Here is a 23521-nt window from a genome sequence, read left to right as displayed (position 1 = left end):
ATTTATTTGTCCTAATTTTTTTTTCCTTTCAATTTTTTCATATAACACAATTAAGTCCATAAAATTAGATATAATAGTATATACAATATATTTTTCTTATTTAAATTACAAAATTCAGAATATAATAACTTTTTATATTTCATGTCGAGTTAAAACAATAGAGACAAATGGCGGATATAATTTTTAAATTTTGTTTGGTGGCAAAGTATATTGTATTTGAAGGCATGTGAGAGGTAGTTTAATACTTTAATTAATATAGAAACAATATTAAAATGCACGTTGCTACTGTGTGATGGGCCCACACTCACAGATCCACCAATTGTGGGCCCAAATTTAAGCCCATACGTCATTTCCTGCGTAATTGATAGCAAGTTTTTACCGTTTAGGCCCCTAATTATCATATTTTTTTAATTATTCCGTACTTTTTAATTTAATAACTACTCCATATTTTTTTTATAAAAAATTATACGAAGAGTACCACTTTTCAACAGAAGCACATGTGGATTTTTTTAAGTCTAAAATAATTTTATAAATTAGTATTGATATATCACATTGTTGATGGTTTTTTTTTTTTTTGAATTATAGCATGTCCTTAAAGTTATACAATTTAAATTAAATAATATGTGTATTTGAATAATAAGGAAATCAAAATTTTAGTTACATAGAATAGGAAATTGAAGTTTTTAAAATAGAAAAATATATCTTCCTATAGGAAACTGAAAAGAAGCAAATATAATTTTATTATGAAATAAGAATTACAAAGACAACAAAAGATGTTGTTAAGAAGTTACGAATAGAGATTTATTTCTCTCAATTAATTTAATTTTTTAGTTTATAAAAGAAAACAAGTTATCACGAAGCAAAAATAATTTTATTGTGAAATAAGAATACAAAGACAATAAAATATGTTGTTAAGAATATACGAATAGAGATTTGTTTCTCTCAGTTAATTTAACTTTTTAGTTTATAAAAGAAAATAAGTTATCACTAGATGTATATTTGAGTCAATGGCCAGTTTAATTATTAATTCAAAAAAATTATTTGCAAGAATTTTTATAAACTTAGTTATCTACATGAGTTACTTGCGTCTTATCGATGATAAGACACATAAAATTATCAACTTGACTATTCGTAATTTGATTTACTTAAAAATTACTTATTTGATTGCAATAATAAAAATATTTAAATAAGCATAATTTATTTTCCCACGGTCTCCTAAAGAATGATTTAGTCTGATTTAATATGGAGTTTAAGAAAATAAAAAAGACTTTTGATCATGTGATCCTAAATTAAAATTATGTCAAATGTACAAAATTAATTTTTAATCTTGTAATTTTGAACATGTCACATGAATAGTTATTATTTAAAAAAAAAATTATTCTTTATGAAACATACTTAAAAAAAAAAAGATTATTCTTTTTGAAACGGAGAGATTAATAAATTTTGATTTTTAATCATAATATTCATAAGTCGTATCCTCGAAATACACGCCCATTTGTATTCAATTGCTTTTCCAGAAACAAAAAGTGTACTAAATAATTTAAAAAGGTGTTACCAACGTGGTCCAAAACCATGGGCTGTTATTACGGTAGGAATTAATAAATTTTATTGTTATAAAAATATGAATAAATTAATTAAATTAATTATATAACACCTACCAAAACAACTCCACTTCTTCAATATTTTATCAACTTTACACATATTAATAAAGGAATTAATTGATGCTTCCTCCCTTTCTTTTTATCATTATTCCGTTCCTTATTGATTTGGCACTTTGAATATTTACTTGGGAAAATGTATAATTATCTCCTTAATTAATGTTTAAATTTTAGAGACACATTTATATTATATTAAAATTTTATTATGGGAAAATTGTATATAATAGCAAACTCTCTCAAATATCTCGCTCGCCACTCTCCTCTAATCTCTCACTCGCTTCCTCGCTTTTTATACAAACACAAATGTATAAAAATTGTTTCTAATTGTATAAAGCAGAAAACATTGTATAAATACATATGTTTTTGTTCCCCTCTCTCCCCTCTTCCAGCTCTCGCTCGCCACTCTCCCAAATCTCGCTCGCCACCCTCGCCTTTCTCACTTATACAAACAGAAGCGAAATGTATAAATTGCGTTTCTGTTTGTATAAAGCGTGAGAAAATTGTATATACACATGTAAGTATATATATTTTCGTCCTATACACTTATAATTATACAATAAAAATACTCCCCTGCCCAGTTTCGTTTGTCTTTCTCTCTTTCTCGTTTTATACAATTTTAAAATTGTATCTAATTTCTCTATTTCTCGTTTTATACAATTCGATTCAATTGTATATTCCTTGTCAAGTCTCTTTTGTCTTTCTCTCTTTCTCATCTTATATAAATTCAAATCGTATACAATCGTTCTATACACTTATAATAATACAATTCGTTTTATACACATCGTTTTTATACAGTTCTCTGCTTAAGTGTCTTTCTCTTTTTTGTTTTATACACTTCGTTTTATACAATTTGCTTCAACTGTATATGTATAGCGAATTATACAGTTTTTATGTTTGCTATGGAGCGCAATTATGCAAACTTTGCTGTAGCATACAAATATGAATTTTTTATTTGCTATATGTGAAAGTTGCCCTTTTATTATCCCCTGAATTTATTTTGTAAGTAATTTTCTACTCCTTTTCGGCTTACGTGACATTTGCTTGAAAAAAAGTCAATCAGCATTGGGCTCACAAGACGTAGGCTGAAAAAGGTAAAAAATTATCAATAAAATAAGTTCAGGAGGGTAATAGGGTTTTAGTATAGTATAGGTGTGTCTTTGAGCTTTCGGATATATGTTGAGGGGTACTTGTACATTATCCCTATTTATTTAACAAATTTATTTTACTAAAATAGTTTAAATCCAAGTTTTACTAGTACAATATTTTATATAATTATTTATGGATAAATATTAAAAAATATATTAATTTTTAATTTATTTGAATGGACAAATAAAAAAGAAAAGGATGTGCTATAAGAGAGAGACGATCACAAAGGATTTTGTCATTTTATCTTGTACGCAAATAGTTGATGGTTATAACTGTGATGGCATATTTTCAATAATATAATATACAAATTAGTTATTTAAAGTTCGGACATTAATTATGTAGTGTCTAGTAATACAAAATTTAACCAATCATATTTTAGTTATATATTTATCCGACATAAAATAATATATAAATTTTTTCATAATTTATTTATGCTAAGTTGTAAATTAATTAAAAAAAATAAGCGTATAACAAAAATATCCATTAAATACCCCTCATCGAATCATTTTTCTTTAAGAATTAATAAGCGCTTGATTATTATAATTATTTGGTTAAAGTAAACACCTTTGATTTTTTACGAATCAAAGAGTGAAATGTTTAGTAACAACCTGAATCGTTGTTTGGAGAATATATATATATATATATATATATATATATATATATATATATATTATATAAAATTTTATCATACTAGTTATCTTTTAGTTAATAAATCAAAAAAATCATACTATATTTTATCTTACATTTTAACGATCTTTGTAGTTTGTTGAAGTCGAAAAGAGAAACATATTTTGTACAAGGCATTCTATGTATATCTTTCAGGCAACTTTCACATATAACAAATAAAAAATTCATATTTGTATTATATAGCAAAGTTTGCATAATTGAGTTTCACAGCAAATATAAAAAATGTATAATTCATTATACATATACAATTGAAGCAAATTGTATAAAACGAAGTGTATAAAACAAGAAAGAGAAAAACACTTGGGTAGAGAACTGTATAAAAACGAAGTTTATAAAACGAATTGTATTATTATAAGTGTATAGAACGATTATATACAAATTGAATTTGTATAAAATGAGAAAGAGAGAAAGACAAAAGAGACTTGACAAGGAATACACAATTCAATCAAATTGTACAAAACGAGAAAGAGATAATTAGATACAATTTGAAAATTGTATAAAACGAGAAAGAGATAAAGACAAAAGAAACTGGACAGGAGAGAGAGGGGAACAAAAATCTATGTATTTATACGATTTTCTCTCCTTTATACAATTAGAAACAATTTTTATACACTTGTGTTTGCATAAAAAGTGAGGAAGCGAGCGAGAGATTGGAGGAGAATGGTGAGAGAGATATTCGGGAGAGAGGCGCCTGACAATTTTTTGCAAACGTTTGCTATGGAGCACAATTAAATCAAACCCTAGCTACTCCATTTATTTTAGGTTATTAGTTTGCTATTATATACAATTTTCCCTTCTTAGTTTCGATTGAATTGGGCCTTTTTAGTACATGAAGCCCGTAATTAGAAAGGCCCAAATCTTCTCTTCCCAAACTGGAAAAGTTTGATAATATACATGATATACAGAATATATACTGGGGTATAAGAGAATATATATATATATATATATGCGCCAACTGAAATCACTAAAATTAAAAAAATATCTTGAAATTCACCATTGTTGACTTGAAGCTTTGAGATCCAAAAATTGAAATCCCAAAAAGTGTTATTATATATATAATAACTATATATATAATAACACTTTTTGGGATTTCAATTTTTGGATCTCAAAGCTTCAAGTCAACAATGGTGAATTTCAATATATTCTATTAATTTTAGTAGTTTCAGTTGGCTTCCTATGATATTTCAGTGATTAGATGTGATGCTAGTGTAGTAGTGTTAACGGTGGCATAAACTTAGATGACGACATTCTTGTAAGACGAGTTAATGGATGAATTAATTCAATGAAATTTTCATGACTTTACGAGTAATTAAGTGACATTTTATATCTATTTATAAAGAACGAGGTACATTCTAAATTTTAAGGTAAAAAAATATGATATATTAAAATAAATTTAAAAAGCAAAACAAATTTAAATATTATCAATGAGAAATAGAGATGAAGTCGGAAACAAAAGATAGAGAAATGGAGGATATTAGTGAAAGAAAATGAATCAAAGGGCTAATTTTATCCTAGATAACAAATAAACTATTTTGAAAAGATTAAGAAATTATTCTTTTGTTTCTAAACAAATATCATTTTCAACCATATTCCAAAACAATAAATATTAAAATTAAACACTGAAGTACTAAAAGTCATGATCATAATAAATAAACATATTTCATAGTAACTAACCACTTGACTACTTTAGACCTTATCCACACTAAATCATATCCATTATTTTTTTCTTTTTCTTGTGTGAATCTTTCTATTTTTAATTGTAAGAAAATTCCAATTCAAAAAACTCAAATACAAAAATAGGAGTTTTCCCCAACTTCTCAACAAGTGTCTTTTGCCTTTCTTCTTGTTTCTTTCAATTCAGCCCCACTCAGTAAAACACCAAAAACTGTTCAGTCTCTTTGACTAAATTCCTTTTTCTTTTTTTTCCCATTCATTCATGCTTTAGTGCAACACTTGCAGCTTCCGGCATGCATTTTTGGCTGCTGGAGTTGTGATTTCTACCTTCAACAACAAGAAAAAGTAGTGATTTTAACCCTAAAGATGGTGTTCAAAGGACGTTTTTTCTCATCGAAGAAATCGGATACTTCTAGCCCAGATGGATCGTACAACAGTCCAAGATCCAGTGGTTCAAACTCCCCAATTCGATCTGATGGTAAGAAGAAAGGTAAATCTAATTCAAAGGACAATTCACCAAGTACCCCCACTTCATTGTCAAGTTTTATTAGTTTTAGGGATAAGAAAAAGGATGCTAAAGGAAAAGAAAGTCAGAATTCGACTCCGATTAAGAATTCAGAGAAACCCAGTACTGGGGAAGTTAAGGAAAAAAAAGGGGTGACGGAAACTAAGGAAGCTGGGGCTACTTCGTTTCCGTTGTCACCGATAATGGCATCGTCATTGGGATTGAATAAAATTAAGACTCGATCAGGGCCGTTACCGCAGGAGAGTTTTTTTGGGTATGGGAGTAGAGATAAAGGGAATGCTTTGGGTGCTAGCAATTTGTCTAAGACAGGTGGCGATGAGCAGGTGAGCTCTGGCTGGGGAAAGAAGAGTTTAGGGAAGAAGGATGAGATGAAGTCAATATTGGGGTCGGCTGAGAATGCTGGTCGGATAGATAATGCTAGCAATTCAGATGGTATGTCTGCTGGGAGTGCTGCATTGAAGGACCGAAGCAAACATATACCTGGAACATCTAGGCTGCAGGCCGGAGACTCATCTTCTGGAGCAGGTTAGAGCAAAAATCACGTACAATATTTGTTGTGTATGTTTAATATCGATGATGATACTGACATCTATCAGTTAAATTGTGTGGAGAACACTAAGAGAGACGATCATTAGCTGAACTATGGATTCATTGACATGTTTACATTACGATAATGAATCACATTACAAAGCCGGGGAATCATTATGTTTATTGGCCAACCGTGTTGCTAAATCTTAGAAGTATAACGAGGCACTATGTAATCTTGCAAGGATTTTAGTAGGAATAAGATTTGTACTTGTAGGAATTTTAGTTGTGTCTCATGATTAAATGTTCAATGCTAGTTGTTAAAAGAAGGAGATGATACCTTTAAAATGATAAAATCTATATTACCAAGTGATACAACAAAGAATTTGGAAACTAAATTTAGAAATAATCGCGTTTTATTTTACCATTTAGTAGCAATTTTATCTTTTAAATATGGCTTAAATGTAGAATGTAGATATGATAATCTATTTTATAAATTTGGCAATTTCAAGATTTCAGTTATAGTGATATATACTTCAATTGTAGTTATGAAACTAATTGAATAGAGAAATCCTAAGGTCGAGCTGGCTCTACTAAGATCCCAGTGAATGAAAGAAAAAACAGTTTCTTCATAACTCTCAACAATACGTGGAAATGTGATTTGGATATGATTCCTAAGCTGATATGACTCACAATCTAACGTATAAAAATTGGGCACCAACTTCTTAAGCTTGGGTAAACTTGAATGTCCATAAAGTTCGTGAATTAAGCTTGGAGGATACGTTATTGGATATGTTATGGAGGAATTCATAGAGTTAAGGCAGTAAAGACCTTGTCATTCACGCCCTACACCAATAATCTTCCCCATACCGCAGTACTGCATGACAAAAGAATCATATCAACAAGGAATATTATGACACAATTGAGGGCACGAGTCAAACAACTAAGGGGGTGTTTGGATTGACTTTTTTTTTAAAGTGGCTTATAAGTTAGAATGTAAAAGCCACAAGTTAGGAACATCCAAATTTTGGCTTTTGGCCTTTTTGGGTGCTTTTTCAGCCTAAACACTTTGTAAGTTACCCAAATGCTTCTAACACCTAAAAAGAACTTAAGCCAAAATCCACTAAAAACAAGCCATTCCAAACTCCCACTACTAGATGCAAAACTAATAAAAGGATGGCTAGAAACATAGTGAACATAGTTTAGGGTGATAGAGGATAGGGGAATAACTTGTCCAACTCTTTTTGCACATGTTCGGAATCTATGGGCTAAAGTGACGGTGAAAAAATTTCAGTGCTTGAGACAAAGTAGAGGGATTTTTAAAGTACGTACAACATACAAAAAGCTGAACCATCAAACTCTGCAGTTACTCAAATGGACATGGAGACATCTATGGAAAGCCAAGATCCCCTACAAGGTGTCTTGCTTTGTGTGGTTGCAGGCTAAAGAAGCAATATTGACCCAGAAGAATTTTAATGAAAAGGGGAATTACACTTTGCTCTGGATGTTTTTCTGTGGGAAAAATGCAGAAACAGTCAATCATTTATCATCCAATGCGAAGTCACTTGACCAATTGTGGTATTTGTTCGTGAGACTTAAAAACATCTCCTGGCCATGCATGGGGAGATTCCAGAGGCTTTTTATAGCTGGGAAGAAGTAGAGACACAAGTAACTGGAGAACTGTCCCGGCACTATTTGATGGACAATATGGTAAGAGATGATCCTTAGAGTTTTTGAGAATAGGTTGAGTAGTATGTAACAAGTCAAACCGAATTGCATTTTGACACTGTGTTTTTGGTGTAATCAGATTTACTCTAATGATATTGTCTCGATCATTGATGTCTTGGATATTTAATGTTCTACATAAATAGAAACAATTACCATTTTCAAAAAAAAGTGACGATGAAAAGAGACTGGAATCTATTAGACAAAAGTAATTTTTCACCACAAGCAACAAATGTACTAGTTTGACCAACAAAGACTACTTGTGGAGATACATGCTTATTGGCTTGATCCTGAAAGAATTCATATCGGTTTGACTTTTGAGCAACATGAGCATTTTTGAGGGGGTAGACCATGCAAAAGATAACATACTTCATGAGTGTGTCCAAGCTATACAACTACACTTGGGTCGATACTAAACGACCTCTTCCTTGTAGATTCTCCGTATTTTGCAATGCCCTGCATTTTTATGGTTGATGATGAGATCACCGTGTGACTGGGTGATCTAGCAATGTGAAGCAGTGCGAGGAATAGTTCATTAACAAAAGGAACATTAGTAATCAGCCAAATTCTGGTCATGAACCCAATCAAGATCATTAGGAAGTCTAATAGGTGTAGACAACTTCTGTCGTTCTCGTTGTTTTTTTTAATACTTGACAGTTACTTCTCAAATGTTTTCATAATTGCATGTCCCTGTTCTAAGTACACATCCAATCCTGGTTCTTTATGTTTGTCATTCGAGATATTTAATTTTAAATTCAAGTTATGTCATTACTCATTTGTGTATCAAGTGTGAGCCTTCTCCAAAATTGAAGTACATGTCTTGAATGGACAAAACAAAGACAACATCAATTTGGAATCAATATATCGCCACAAGAAACTACATGAGCATACCATTTTCACTGATGTTAAACATCATCTTAATAACAACTACTTCGAAAAATGCCAATTCAAAGACAATTAACAATATCCTTCGAAAATATAAGAATCCAAATACTGCAACTACACAGATCAATCAATTTGTAGGAAAAGACAGTCGAAATCAATGAAACCAAAAGAAAGAGAAAAAAATTCAGAAACTAACATATCCTTTGGGGTGGCCTAATGTTTTGGGATTGAGACTTCCATATTGGAGGTCTCAAGTTCAAAACTCCTCGCCTCCGAAAGCAAGGGGTTTGCCTTCTGGGTCGAGCTTGTCGCACCAGGCTTGCTACGTGGGTTACCTCTTTTGTGTGGTTTGCCACTATTGCGTTAGAGCGAGGGTTTTACCCAGTGTGTATCCAAAGGGTAGCAATTGTGGTTTCCCTTGTAAAACAAAAATAATTAGAAACTGACATGCTAAGTGGTAAGCATAATTGATATTTGAATTTCTTGTAAGCAAAGCAAAATAAAGGCTTCGAATTCAAAAGCACAATAATCCCTACTAAGATCAATGAAAATAGAAATAAAATGAAGAAATGAATAATAACAATTCCTATTAAACCTGCCCCCTTTTTCAACTAAAAAAAAGTCTCAAGCACACATTAAAAACTCAAAATCCAATGACAATGAAGAAAATAGGAAAGAAGAAGGAAAAACATCTTAAGCACGTGAAAGGAGTGAGAAAAGCGCTCAAATATTAAGATGGATGAGATGAATTTTAGGAGAATAATTAATTAGCAATAAGAGAAAACAAATAGAGAGGAATTTTAAAAGAAAAATTAGTTAGTAATAATGAGGGAATAAATAAATAAGGTAATTATGTAAAATTAATTTGATAAGATAGCAGGAAATGAGTGAGAAGAGGAAACGAAGGCGATTCTGAATTTTTTTAAGCACTGGCTGAAATGGATTCTTAGAATGAAGAGATAATTTTTTTATTGAACTTGGTAACTTTGTATTATATCACTGGGAAAGGAATTTATGAGAATAATTAATTAGTAATAATCTATGATGAAGGCCCCCGAGGCCTAGCTCGAGTGGTAAAAGGTGGAGGATTTGTAGCTTAGGTTGCAGGTTCAAGCCCCACACCCAAAGGCGAACCTAGGATTTAAAGGTTTTGGGTGCACCAATATAAACATAGCTCAAATATAAGGTCTAAGTTAAACATAAACATAACTCAAATATAAGGTCTAAGCTTAAAATAAAATAAAAATAGTCCTAAGTGGGATTTGAACCCTGGTCTAGAGGATGACATTTCTACATTCTATCAATTGCACAAGAGCACTTTTATGTTTTTTATGGGTGCACTGTTAGCTATATCTTAATTTCTACCAGTTTTTCAAGATAGATACGTGCACCCCCACGGTAAAGGGTGGGTCCGCCCCTGCCCACACCATGCAAAGCGAAGACCGGTATTTAAGTGGAGAAGGGTAGAGGGGCGGACCCATTATCCACCGAGTTCAGAATGTTTTGATTGGTCCAAAGGGTGGGTCACAGACGGATTTCTCTTTTATGAAATAAATAAACCTATTATAAAAGTTTGCCCAAATAGTCTACTCCTTCCGTCATCTTTACTTGTCAATGTTAGACTTGGTACACCCCTTAAGTAACAATAAATAAAAGAGTAATTTTACCATATTACCTCTGTCAATTTGAAGTCATTTGAATATAGGTAAATACAAAATGGAACATTCAAGGAGCTTTGTAAGAATCCGGAATTCTACATAGTATGTAGTACACCGTTTCCAATGTGGTAGTTGGGATACTAAGTCTACTATGTGCATTAACTAGATAAAGTGCTCTCTACCGAAGACAACTCCTTCCAGGGATCAAATCAAATGAAGGTTCATGACATTAGCTGGCTTGCCAATCCTATACTATCAAGCTTCAACAATAAACTGTTCTAGTCATGTGGATTACCAATAACATTATGTACTAGTGGAGATACACTTTGAGGAAAGAAATAAGAACTATTAATATGACAAAGGAAATGCAGTTGGTTCTCCCAAGTTTCCAAGTCCATTACATATTTTGCAACTACCTCTTTTTCACTACATGCGGTAATCAAACCTTATGTTACCCTGCTCCTTTTTTTTGGGTGCATTAGCGTTGGTGTCCCTTTATCCTGTTACAAATTAACTCTGGAAAAAAGATGCAAATTGGCAGTAATGCATTTGGATGACAGTAATTGTTAGCATGTTCTTAGATTCCTCACAACCTTATATGTTAAATTCTAGTCAACATGTTCTTTTTCTTTCCCTTCATTTTCTCCTACTTGGGAAAGGTCTTTTTTCTTTTGCTGAATATTCCCTGGCATACTTATTTTGTTGTAAATACACCTAATAAACTTAAGAAAAGATTTGTAGCTAATTTGTTATTAGACCTCTGGGTACTGGTGAACATCATCTAGAGTTCAGAAACTTTTACATGATCCAAAATATCTTATACTTTATTCACATTAAGCAATACATGTATAACATTGGCCATAGAGTTTCCATGGTTCATGACTAGTATTTTATATTGTCTATTGCATTTTTGTGATAGGGCAATTCAATCCATCTTGGAGCCATTCTGGAGGTCTCAGGGGCATGGATGTATATACTCCTGAATTGAAGGTAAGGAGGGTTCTCAGAGTACCTGTTGTATTAGTTGATTCCTTTTGTTGCTGTAACGTTATCCTTAGTCTAACAAAGATGTGCTTTCTAGACATCTTATGAATGGGAAAACCCAAAGGAGTCCGAATCTCCTCGCGTACAAGCTATACTGCGGGTAACGAGTGCACCTAGGAAAAGGTCCCCGTCAGATATAAAAAGTTTTTCCCATGAACTTAATTCCAAAGGTGTACGGCCTTATCCATTCTGGAAGCCTCGAGGTTTAAATAATTTGGAGGTAATTTTATCATTTTTGCTAGTTTCTTTAATTTAGTAAATGATCAGCATATTGCTTTCAATTATAACCAGTTCTTCTGCAATTTTAACAGGAAGTCTTAATGATGATTAGAACAAAGTTCGACAAAGCAAAGGAGGAAGTGGACTCTGATCTGCGCATTTTTGCTGCAGATCTGGTTGGAGTTCTTGAAAAAAATGCAGAAACTCATCCAGAATGGCAAGAAACTATTGAAGATTTGTTGGTTTTGGCTCGGAGATGTGCAATGACATCACCGGGGGAATTTTGGCTTCAGTGTGAGGGGATTGTTCAGGAGTTGGATGATAGACGTCAGGAACTTCCAATGGGTACGCTAAAGCAGCTGCATACTAGGATGCTCTTTATACTTACAAGGTGTACACGATTGCTTCAATTCCATAAGGAAAGTGCGTTTGCTGAGGATGAACCCGTATTTCAACTTCGTCAGTCGTTGCAGCCTGTGGAAAAACGCATTCCTCCTGGCATTAGAAGAAATGTTATGATGTCTGGTCCTATGCAATTCCCAAAGGTGCCGGCCCCCAGAAAATCTTATAGTCAGGAACAACATGGGTTAGAGTGGAAGAGAGTTCAGGCTGTAAATCAAAAGGACTCTCAGGTTGTGCAAGCTGAAAATCCAAAAAAATTGGAGACTCCTGGAGGAGGGGATCGGATGAAGAAATTTCCGACTCCAGCAGTAAAAAGTCCCAAAGAAGCTTCTCCACTCAAGGAGCACACAATTGATGGCAATATTAAACCTTCAAAGCTATTAGTGGACAAAAGAGGAATACCTGATGTAAATCTAGCTGCTGACAAGCATCCTGAGCTTCTTTCTGCTAAAGATTCTCATGCACATTCTTCAATTCCTTCCAAGCACCAGCATAAAGTTTCCTGGGGATACTGGGGTGATCAACCAAGTGTTTTGGACGAAAATTCAATAATTTGCCGCATTTGTGAGGATGAGGTTCCCACTTTGCATGTAGAAGATCACTCCAGAATATGTGCTATTGCCGATCGTTGTGATCAAAAGGGTCTTAGTGTTAATGAGCGCTTGCTTAGAATTACAGATACTCTTGAGAAGCTCATGGAGTCATTCTCACAGAAAGACTTCCAGCCCATTGTTGGAAGCCCAGATGTCACAAAAGTATCAAACTCTAGTGTGACTGAGGAATCTGAACCCCTCTCTCCAAAACTTAGTGATTGGTCACGCCGAGGGTCAGAAGACATGCTGGATTGTTTTCCTGAAGCAGATAACTCTGTGTTCATGGATGAATTTAAAGGTTTACCTACTATGTCATGTAAAACTCGCTTTGGACCAAAGTCAGATCAAGGAATGACAACATCATCTGCAGGCAGCATGACTCCTAGGTCCCCGTTGCAGACACCACGGACTAGCCAGATAGACCTGCTATTGGCAGGTAGAGGTGGTTTCTCGGAGCATGATGATCTTCCTCAGGTAGTTGCCAGTACATATCTGCGGCATACTTTTTAGTTTCATTGTTTTTGGTGATACTGGTATAAGGATTTGTTTTGTAGCTCGCAGGGGTTGCCTGTAATTGTATGTATATGTATATGTGTGTGTATGTCTATTGATATATGTAATCACTTAGCAAATGTTATTTGAGGTGGACATATGATATTCATTTTCAATTTGAGCTGTATTTTCCTTAGTTGTGCGGACTCTCCACTTTTGATGATGCACCCGTCTCAGATTTTCCAAAAATACATTGCTTTTGGCGAATCCGTCACGCACCCGTTGGCATTTGTGAAGAGTCCGAGCAACATAGGTATTTTTGGCTTATTCCTGGGATTTGCTCCCCTGGTTGTTTAAGAAGCTTGTGTTTGTTGCAACATATTTCATTTGAATGGAAGTTTTAATGATATTTCCTATTTTTAGTGTAAAGGTTCAGTGTAGTAATATTTATGTTATGTCCTACAGTTGCTCGTGTTAGTGTAGTATATTTGGTATTAACTTCATTTAGGAGTTCTGAATTGAACATTTTGTTGTTCTACGTCTTGATGGTGCAGATGAATGAACTGGCAGATATTGCTCGATGTGTGGCGAACACACCTTTAAATGATGATCGGTCTACATCTTATTTGATCTCTTGCCTTGAAGATCTGAAAGTTGTGACAGAGCGCAGAAAGTGGGATGCACTTACGGTTGAAACATTTGCAACCCGCATAGAAAAGCTGATAAGGTAAGTTAGTTTCGTACTTGTGATTTATTCCTCGCTGTGCTTTCCGAGGAAAATAGAAGACGAAATTATAAGAATTGTGGAACTATTTGCAACAGAAGGATTAATACCTTTTCTTTTGTCATCCAGGGAGAAGTATTTGCAACTATGTGAACTAGTTGATGATGACAAGGTTGATATCAGTAGCTCCGTCATTGATGAAGATGCTCCCTTGGAAGATGATGTTGTACGTAGCTTGAGAACCAGCCCTATTCATTCGAAAGACCGTACCTCTATAGATGACTTCGAGATAATAAAGCCAATTAGTCGTGGGGCATTTGGCCGTGTTTTCTTGGCGAAAAAGAAAACCACCGGAGATTTCTTTGCCATTAAGGTACACAGACAGTTTGCTGTAGGAGTCCTTTTCTTTTGTCGATAAACTCTCCTCCTGGTAAATTCTATAGGAGTTCTTCTTTTTAATTTTTCTTTTTGTTGTTGATCAACTTAGGGACATTGTTTTTCCCTTGCTCTTAAGATTATTTTCATGTGGCATGTGAGCAAGCACCTGTAGAACTTTGTCTCCCTGAACCCCAGCCAAAAGAAAACTGGACAAGAACTCCACATTATCACTTTATTTTGATATGTATTTGTTCATCTCTAGAAGAAGAATCTATGTTGAATTTGGGGATTTTTCTGGAAGGATTATGTTACACTGGCAAGATGTTCTTCATCACTAGGGGAACATAATAACCTCAGGAAGATGAAAGAAAAGAGATTCACGACAGAACTTTTAGAATAAAACGAATCATATTTGAGTATATTAAGAAAATATTTAAAAACCTCTCTTTTCCTTTTTCCTTTTGGCTATTCAAGGGGAGTTGCTTAAGTCATTTATTTTTTATTTGAAAAGATGAAAAGTAAGCAGTTGCACTGCGTGGCCCATGCAGGTCTTGAACCTGCAACCTTTGCAAGGAGAGTTGCTTAATTAACTTTATGATGTATACATGTGCTTCTTTGTTTATCAAAAAATTGTCTGCACCTGTATATCTTTTCAATGTTGAGAGCAGGGAGGTGTGATTTCTTAATTTTTTTAACTGAGATTTCCCATTTGTATTTTGCTGGATATATGTTGTCTGCATGTCTGTTGTTTCTCTGATGATATGACTTATACTTCTCAGAAGCTCTGATCTGTGGAACCTAGATTTAGGATAAGAACCATTCTGCTATCTTGCATCAGTTACTGACTCATTCAGTGGAATTTGGTTTTCTGATTAATGGCATTCTTGTGCTTTATACTTTATTTTAGTAAGACATGAAATTTTTGTTCACTCAAAGTGAGGAAGATCTTATCCTTCCATCGGTTCTGGTGTATAGAGTATGCTGCTTTTGCGATCCCACTTCTTCTTTGCCTAACAGTCAATATCTTAATTGAACAGGTGTAATTGTGTGTATATTAAACGATGTTTTTTTGTGGCATTCCCACTTACTTGTTTAGTCTACAGGTTTTGAAGAAGGCAGATATGATACGCAAAAATGCCGTTGAGAGTATATTGGCGGAACGGGATATTTTAATATCAGTTCGCAATCCCTTTGTGGTGAGCATGTGAACCGAGAAAAGTTTTATTTCTAGATATGATAAACTGTTTTACTAGTTTTATTATGTATTAGGTTCGCTTCTTTTACTCATTTACTTGCCGCGAGAACTTGTACCTTGTGATGGAATACTTGAATGGTGGGGACCTGTATTCATTGTTGAGAAATCTTGGCTGCTTGGATGAAGATGTTGCTCGTGTTTATGTCGCTGAAGTAGTGAGTATTTATATCTCCTTTACAAAAACATTGCTTACAATATGGTGAAACATAAATTTGAGATTCTGAGCTGTTCAGGTGCTTGCTCTGGAATATCTGCACTCTTTGCGAGTGGTTCATCGTGATTTAAAGCCAGACAATTTGTTAATTGCTCATGATGGTCACATCAAGGTAGTAGTCTCTTATTTTTTACTTCATTAAGTTCTATCAATACGGACTTAACTAAGACCAGAGCACGTGGAAACAGAGAATCTGTATAGGCAAATCAGTTTGGCGTGTTTCCTAGGCTGGTTGAGACTTGTATGTTGATGTAGGTATAAATGTGAGAGTTGAAGAATTTCTAGTTGTTGAGAACCCCCTGAATTACCCTAAAAAACTACTTATATAGTATTTTAATGGAATGGGCTATGCTGAAGCAGAATAGTCATAGAAGTCCATATAATGGACACAACTAATTTGGGATTGAGGTGTAATTGATTGATTGAGTAAAGTGTTGTTATATGACTGTTTTGCTGGACTTATATTCCAGATATGTTAGTTCCAGATTTCAACTTTTTGGGGAATGGGGTGGCATAATACTTGTGCTTTTGTGGTTCTCTGCCCACTTTATTGGTATTAAGAAATTTCTATTATATCCTACTGCTTGCTTTTACTTTTAGCAACTGCATGTTTGATATCCATGTTGTTCTCAAGGGCTTTGGTTAAGTGGTAAGGGTACAACACACAATGTCTGGGTTAGGCGTATGTCAGGAGTTTGAACATAAGTGTGGACAAAGCCTGGTATTATATGCAGAGGGATAAAGGTGCGGAGCCATTATCTACCAAGTTCCGAACTGTGTACCAACTTGCCTTTAAGGATTTCTCGGTCATAAGTCATAACTATGTAGCTTGCTAGCATGTTATGGATGTATGTGAATGTCGATCTGTAATTCATAGTCCTACCGTTGAATTGGGAATCTCATGAGCGAACTTGGGCCTGGCTTGTCACATCAATTTGGTATTTTGCATTTCAATCTTGACCAAATAGATGCCCAGATTTGGAATATTAAAAAAATTAAGGCAACTCTCAATATAAAATTGGGGAACATGTCATTCAATAAAAAAACATGATAAGCATATATAGGTTGTCAATAGTTGGTCACCATGAACATGACTATTTGCAAAGTGAGTGTAACAGCTTACCCTGGAATGCTACGTAACGACATATCTTTCAGCTTAGCCAAACACCCTTAGGTTCTTCAGTGGATTATAACATGATAAATACTATACAAGTGGTTGAGGGTCTTAATGAATTAATATACCCTTTAGTTCATTAATGTTACATCAAGTATTTCCGTACTCGTATTATTCTATATCATTTGTTTCCTTTTTGAGCTTGGGGCTTGGGGTGAGTATGCTTATGTTAACATATCCCATCTCAAGCGCAAATCACTGAAGTGTAATTTCATAGTTTTGCTGATGTAAGCAGGTATTGTCAATTGATATCCAGATGTTTGCCATTTTCGAAAAGCAGTTCACCTTTTGATAAAATTGCTTGAACTGCAAGTTATTTTTCTTATTGAGGTTGAAGTTCAATTATTCTGTTCTTTTGCATGTATATCTTGATAATAGGCTAGCTCAAATGCAAAGCTTGTTGATAGAACTGTTTCTCTTGTGTTTCCTGGTTTGAAGTTTATTATGTTCAAGTATGTAGTTTTTTTTGTGCTGATGAGTCAGCTTTAATGGTGGTATTCTCTACAGTTGACGGACTTTGGGCTTTCTAAAGTCGGTCTAATCAATAGCACCGATGACCTGTCTGGTCCGGCAGTCAGTGGAACATCCATGATGGATGACGATGAATCTCAGTTGCTGACACCTGAACATCAGCAGGAGAGGCGCGGAAAACGCTCTGCTGTTGGCACACCAGACTATTTGGCACCTGAAATCCTTCTAGGAACAGGACATGGTGTGTATATCTGTTATTTGTTGTTCTCTACCTTCAACGACAATGAATTGCTGATTTATCTTTCGAGAAGTGTCAGATGAAGCAATCAACCTGTTGCAGTATAAATTACCTTTCCCCTTCTTACTTACCCTTATGGTGTAATTACATAGTCTCTTCTTGATGGTTAAGGGGAATTACTTCTGTATGATAAAAAAATTGATATGCATGTTCTGCCGGTTACCACACTCATGTAGAACCAAAAAAGGTGTTGGGGGGGGGGGGATAGTTGCTTTTTTTAGATATCTACAAATCTTTGTATTGATTTTTTTGTTTAAGTTGCATTATTTATATAGAACCTGTTAGAAAACAATTTGGACTTTTTAACATTCTCTTTTTTGTGCCGTTCTATTTCTTGTTAAGCGGTTACCGCAGCTTGATTTTTTTCAGGTTTCACTGCTGATTGGTGGTCTGTGGGTGTTATCCTCTTTGAGTTGATTGTTGGCATGCCACCTTTCAATGCGGAGCATCCTCAGGTTAATATTTTGTAACACTTTCTTTGTTCTTTATTTTCCCTTGTGACATTATGAATATATTCCATTTATGAGTTTTATATTTTTATATATCAGGATGACTAGCTATTGTTCTTTTATGTGTTAAATTAGGTTCAGAGTTTTTCTTCTATGTTTCCTAAGCAGTCAATTATGGAAAAAATATGGCATGATTAGGACTACTTAAAATGTCTCTTTAGGGACATCCGATAAAATTGGAACTGTAAGGTTGAAATAATGCTTGTTTTTATATGGAAAATATACTCAATTAACAGCTTGTTTCATTTGGAAAATTTAACGTACCTTAAATAACTGATTTCATTCTAACCATTTGTATTAGAGAAATATGTGGATATAGTTAAAAAGAAAATGACTCCGTGAAAACCAATTTTATACTAAATAGAACTGAGTTAGTAATAAAATCAGGTGAAAAAGAATAAGTCAAACTGGACCTAAGTGCATTTGTGAGAAACAACTTAATCTTCACTTATAAAGAGAATGTCATGTTTCTGAGATTGTCACTTTCTTTTACAATTGTGACACTAGGGACATTCTTCCGCTCACAGTGACTCATATTTTCTGATTTGATTTCTAGGTCTTGAGTGTCACCCAGACTTTAAGTTGCTTTTTAGAGTAAATATGTTTCATATGATGAGAACTGATTAACTTAGTATCGCTTAGAGTTCAGAGGGCTGCTCTAGTAGCAGAGCCTATTTCCAGTCATTTGGTTGGGACATTGAGTTTCCCAGGGAGGAAAAAGAATAGGGGTTGCTGGGTTTGGAAGGGTAGAGTAGGTAGAAAAGAAAACAATTGTTTAGTGTTAGAGTTTCTTTTTCTTTTTCTATTAAATAAGTTTAATTAAATAAAAGAAAAGATAAAAAAGGAAGTCCCTGTAAATATTGTGGACTTTGTTACTAAATGTTTTTGGATGTATTACTAATAACATCCCTAGTAGGTATTGTGAAATGCCATATCATGTTGTCAGTTGCCAATTAACGAACTATGCCTCAATCTTAAACTAGTCGGGTCAGCTAAATAGATCCTTGGTATACTCACGGCGATTTTATGAGTTTGTCTTCAAGTTATATTCTTACTTACCAGATTTGACCTTTTCATAGTTTTCTTTCTTAAATCAATAAACGATTGGCTCACAAATAAATACCGTTAATTTGTTACCTATTGTTTGCTCGCTCTGTCTCAATGATATGTCATTCCTTTTAAAATCTTAAAACTTCTCATTTTTACCCTTAATGAAATAATTTGTAGCCACACAAATGTCTATGACTTGGTTTAGATCACAAGTTTTCAAATTTCTTCTTTTTTAAACTTTGTGCAACAAATGAAACACCACCATGTTAGTTGGGATTGAAAGTCTTTCTTTCTTTAACTTTGGGCGGCAAATGAAACACCGCCACATCAATTGGGATTATTGTTTCTTTTAATGAATCATACATTTTTAATTTTTGTTTATTTACAGTTAAGAATTTAGACATTAATTATAGAATAAAAATGTAAATATAGCTTAAATATATCAAACTTGATCTAAACAGTTAATTGCTGGCCTTAGCACTCTTTGAGGGGTTTCTGTTTTTTGGATATATATGCTGATGTTCTTGCATAAGTACTTCTAAATTTTGTATTAACCTTTTCTTGAATTCAGAAAATATTTGACAATATTCTCAATCGTAATATACCTTGGCCCGGAGTTCCTGAGGAAATGAGTCCCGAGGCATTTGATCTGATTGACCGGTAAGAGAATCTCTGGCTGTTCTTATGAATCCCAACATTATTTTCCCTCTTAACTGTGAGTATTTAGTCTATTTTCTCTTGTTTTTGGCCCGAGGCATGTTTGAATTATGAAATGTAATTTTTTTTCCAAGTAAGTAATCAGTTATCTGGACTTCAGAGAGCTGCGGATGTTTAAATTGGTTTTGACGACAAATACTGGTGTTCTATATTAAAAGATTTCCGTTAATTGTCTTAAGCTAGTCAATGGTTGTGGTACTATAGCAAATTTCAAATCTTTTTAGCTAATTGCTTTTCCATCTTGAAGTTTTTATGTGCATTCACTTTTGGAGACACTTCCTCTGCGGAGTGTTCAAACACAATTCCTTAACTCAGGACGGGAAAAGAATTTCACTACAGAAAGGATAAATGTGATCACTTGAATCACTAAAGGGTCTGTTTGGTTACCGAGATCAGGATTCTAATCTCGGGATATAAATTTTAGGATAATATTCCTCTGCAATCCATAAAGGTAGGGGTAAAGTTTGTGTACATCCTACCCCTAAACCCCCAGTTGTGGGATTACACCCGGTATTTTGTTGTATTTGGACAGTGTTTGATCACTGGTATTAGCTAATGCCTAATACCGATATAGATCTTATTCCGTAATCCTGGTTTCATTTATCCGACGTTGGGGGAAGAATATTACCTCTTAGACCTTTTATAATTTACATATACCCACCTTCAAACCAATCACATGTTTTGGATTATACACCATATATCTCACATTTTTAATTTCATGAACCAAGCAAAGCACTAGTACTAAATAATCCAGGAATTATTAATCCTAGGTGTTAAACCTGCATAACTTTCACCCAAACCAAGTAACCGCCAAGTAAATCTGTTCTAACAAATGAGATGAGTTAGAGTCTTGAATCTACCATTTGGCATGTGCAATGAATCACTATGCCAATCCAAAACAAGTTTTGGTTCGCTACATGAATCCACTGTATCCAGTCGATTCTATTTTTATTTTTTTTTATGACAAGGGAAACCAGCAGCCACTACCCTTTGGGGGTACTCATAGGGTAACACCCCCGTTCCTATGCAATAGCTCGCAAACATAGGAGAGGTAACTCACACTAGGCTTGCTCGGCCCAAAAGGCAAACCCCTTGCTTTCGCTGGCAGGGGGTTTCGAACTTGAGTCATCCAACATGAAGTCCCAAGCCCAAACCACTGGGCCACCCCGAAGGGTGTATCCGTTCTGTTCTATTTGGGCCCATTTCACATCCCAATGCTATTATCTAGTTTTATTTTACTTGACCCCCCAAAAAACATAATGTTCGAGTGCAGTTACTCAGATTTTACTAGAACTGTCTGTCTTGGTGCATTGTATTAGGATGAACAAGCTTTTAAAAACAGTGAAAACTACTACTTACTAAAAATATATAAATACAACACGATTCTCAAATTAAATGAAATCACTGAATCAAAAAATAAAACAGAAGATGACTTTTTCTGTCCAATAGATGTATCATTGAACTATCTGCTATCTGTTTCTCAAATTTCGGGCTGCTGTCATTGTAAATTTCAGGTTACTTAGAGAAGATCCCAACCAGAGGCTTGGAGCCGGAGGAGCCTCAGAGGTAACAGTCATTTTTCCGTTGTATCATAGATATGAACATAGTACTATTCATTCTTTTAAGTGGAAATCTTTGGAATTCATCCGAGTATTCAATGTAATTCTTATGCAGGTGAAACAGCACCCTTTCTTTAGGGATATTAACTGGGACACACTTGCTAGACAGAAGGTTTGACTGCAATCTCTATTTCATTTTTACTCTTATCTATAGTAGCTGATTGGTAAATGAGGTATCTCGTAAGCTAATTAATGTTGAACCAAATGCTTGTATGTCTCTCAGGCTGCATTTGTGCCTGCTTCAGAAAATGCGCTGGATACAAGTTACTTCACGAGTCGCTTCTCTTGGAATCCTTCAGATGAACGTGTATACGCAGCCAGTGAATTTGAGGATTCTACCGATAATGATAGTGTTAGTGATAGTAGCAGTTGTTTAAGTAATCGCCATGATGAACTGGTATGATTACGATCTATGTATTCAAGGTTTATTTGTGAATCTGGATTTTTTTGTTGCGTGGGTTTCTCAATGCATTGCTGAACAGGTTGATGAATGTGGTGGTCTTGCAGAATTTGAGTCAGGCTCTTCCATCAACTACTCTTTTAGTAACTTCTCATTTAAGGTAGTTTCTTGTTCGATCACACTTGATTCATGATTGTTTGCTTTTCATTAGTAGCACTTGGTATCATTTTGGCATACTAAGTTATTCAATGTTATAACAAGGAGTGGAAAGATGCTAAACGAGTAAAGAGTTTCTCTATTCCAGTTCATAATCATTGTGGTATTGAACCTGAGTCATACTATGTGTCACCTAATAAATCTCTTAGCTCCTGATCAACCAATTACCATTTTTTGTTACATGTGATGTTCTCTTTTGCCGCCTAGGAGCCATTCCAAACTTCCAACAACTGGTCTAATTATGTTGACTTCTCTTCCTGCAGAATCTATCCCAGCTTGCGTCAATCAATTACGATTTGCTTTCAAAAGATTGGAAAGATGATCAACCGACAAATCCTAATGCATAGCCAAAGGGCACTTGCATGCCATAATATTAGATTAGATTTTTCCTGTCGGTGCTGACGTAATGAAAAGAATGGCCAGCCTCATCTCATGTCTGTATACCTTGTAAATGTATGTGCTGTAAAAGTATGTCCTTGTCTAATGGTGTTCTATCCTGTAGCACTAGTATTATGCTTCTGAAGATAGTTGAAACCTTTTGTTGTCCCTGTTGCAGATATATACAAGTAGCTTAAAGACTTGTGACTAACTACCGCAAGATGTTTTTTTTTCTTGTCATACATACAAGTTTAATGCTGTGAAGTTTCATTTAGTTTGGCATCAAGGCCTCTGATTGTACTTGTAAAAGTTATCCTCAACAGCTAGAAAAAACAGCAAAGGTGACATTGATTGCTCATCTCAATTTTTGGGTTGGTTTCTCTTTCTCTTAATGTCAGTGGGCTTCTCATTCTTTTTTATTGGTTCCGCAAGAATTTGCCTACCTTCTTGTTCGTCCTCCAAGTTCCGGCTATTCGCGGAATCCGGGATTCTCTTATTGGTTGATTTGGCTTGTCTAAAGTTAGACTTTAGCAAATCCTATTCCACATCTATATGTTTGAAGTTTTAATTATTAAAATCTCAGTTTGAAGATGATTTTGAAATGACTTGGGTTATGTTTAAAATAGAAAAAATTGCATAAGTGAAGGTCTTTTATTTAATAGTTACCACTCTTAAATATACTTTTATTTTATTATCATTTTCGTCCATTTTAGCAATACTCACTTAAACAATTTTGTTTAAAGAACTTTCTATTTAGCAAAAAGGGTTGTATCAAAATAAAGTCCAGCCCAACAATCAAACTTTTGGGATTTTATAATAGTCAACATTACACTACCTTGCACCTATATGGGCATAGCCCAACTCAAGGGAACGCCACACAGCAA

The 23521-nt window shown here is 34.3% G+C and overlaps 1 protein-coding gene across 3 annotated transcripts; it reads left to right on the top strand.

Moving 5' to 3' along the window:
- Positions 1 to 5242: 5242 nt before the first annotated feature.
- Positions 5243 to 23001, top strand: LOC101262500 (probable serine/threonine protein kinase IREH1). Of its 3 annotated transcripts, none has more exons than XM_010320355.3 (17): positions 5243 to 6216; positions 11404 to 11474; positions 11566 to 11748; positions 11840 to 13216; positions 13789 to 13961; positions 14088 to 14331; positions 15440 to 15532; positions 15606 to 15746; positions 15825 to 15917; positions 17487 to 17691; positions 18118 to 18203; positions 19879 to 19967; positions 21539 to 21590; positions 21699 to 21755; positions 21867 to 22040; positions 22126 to 22203; positions 22523 to 23001. In XM_010320355.3, exons 1-17 carry the CDS (start codon positions 5532 to 5534, stop codon positions 22604 to 22606), a joined length of 3885 nt encoding a protein of 1294 aa, XP_010318657.1. In that variant the 5' UTR covers positions 5243 to 5531; the 3' UTR covers positions 22607 to 23001. The 3 variants fall into 3 exon arrangements, 2 of the variants coding, with proteins under 2 accessions (XP_010318657.1, XP_010318656.1); XR_011220175.1 differs by having other exon boundaries at positions 5251 to 6216; positions 18103 to 18203; XM_010320354.4 differs by having other exon boundaries at positions 5251 to 6216; positions 22151 to 22203.
- Positions 23002 to 23521: the final 520 nt, after the last annotated feature.

Source organism: Solanum lycopersicum, chromosome 3 (assembly GCF_036512215.1).
Source record: "Solanum lycopersicum chromosome 3, SLM_r2.1".
NCBI classification, from domain to species: Eukaryota; Viridiplantae; Streptophyta; class Magnoliopsida; order Solanales; family Solanaceae; genus Solanum; species Solanum lycopersicum.
Note: the sequence above shows the minus strand (reverse complement) of the source record. Positions and strands in the feature narration are given on the sequence as shown.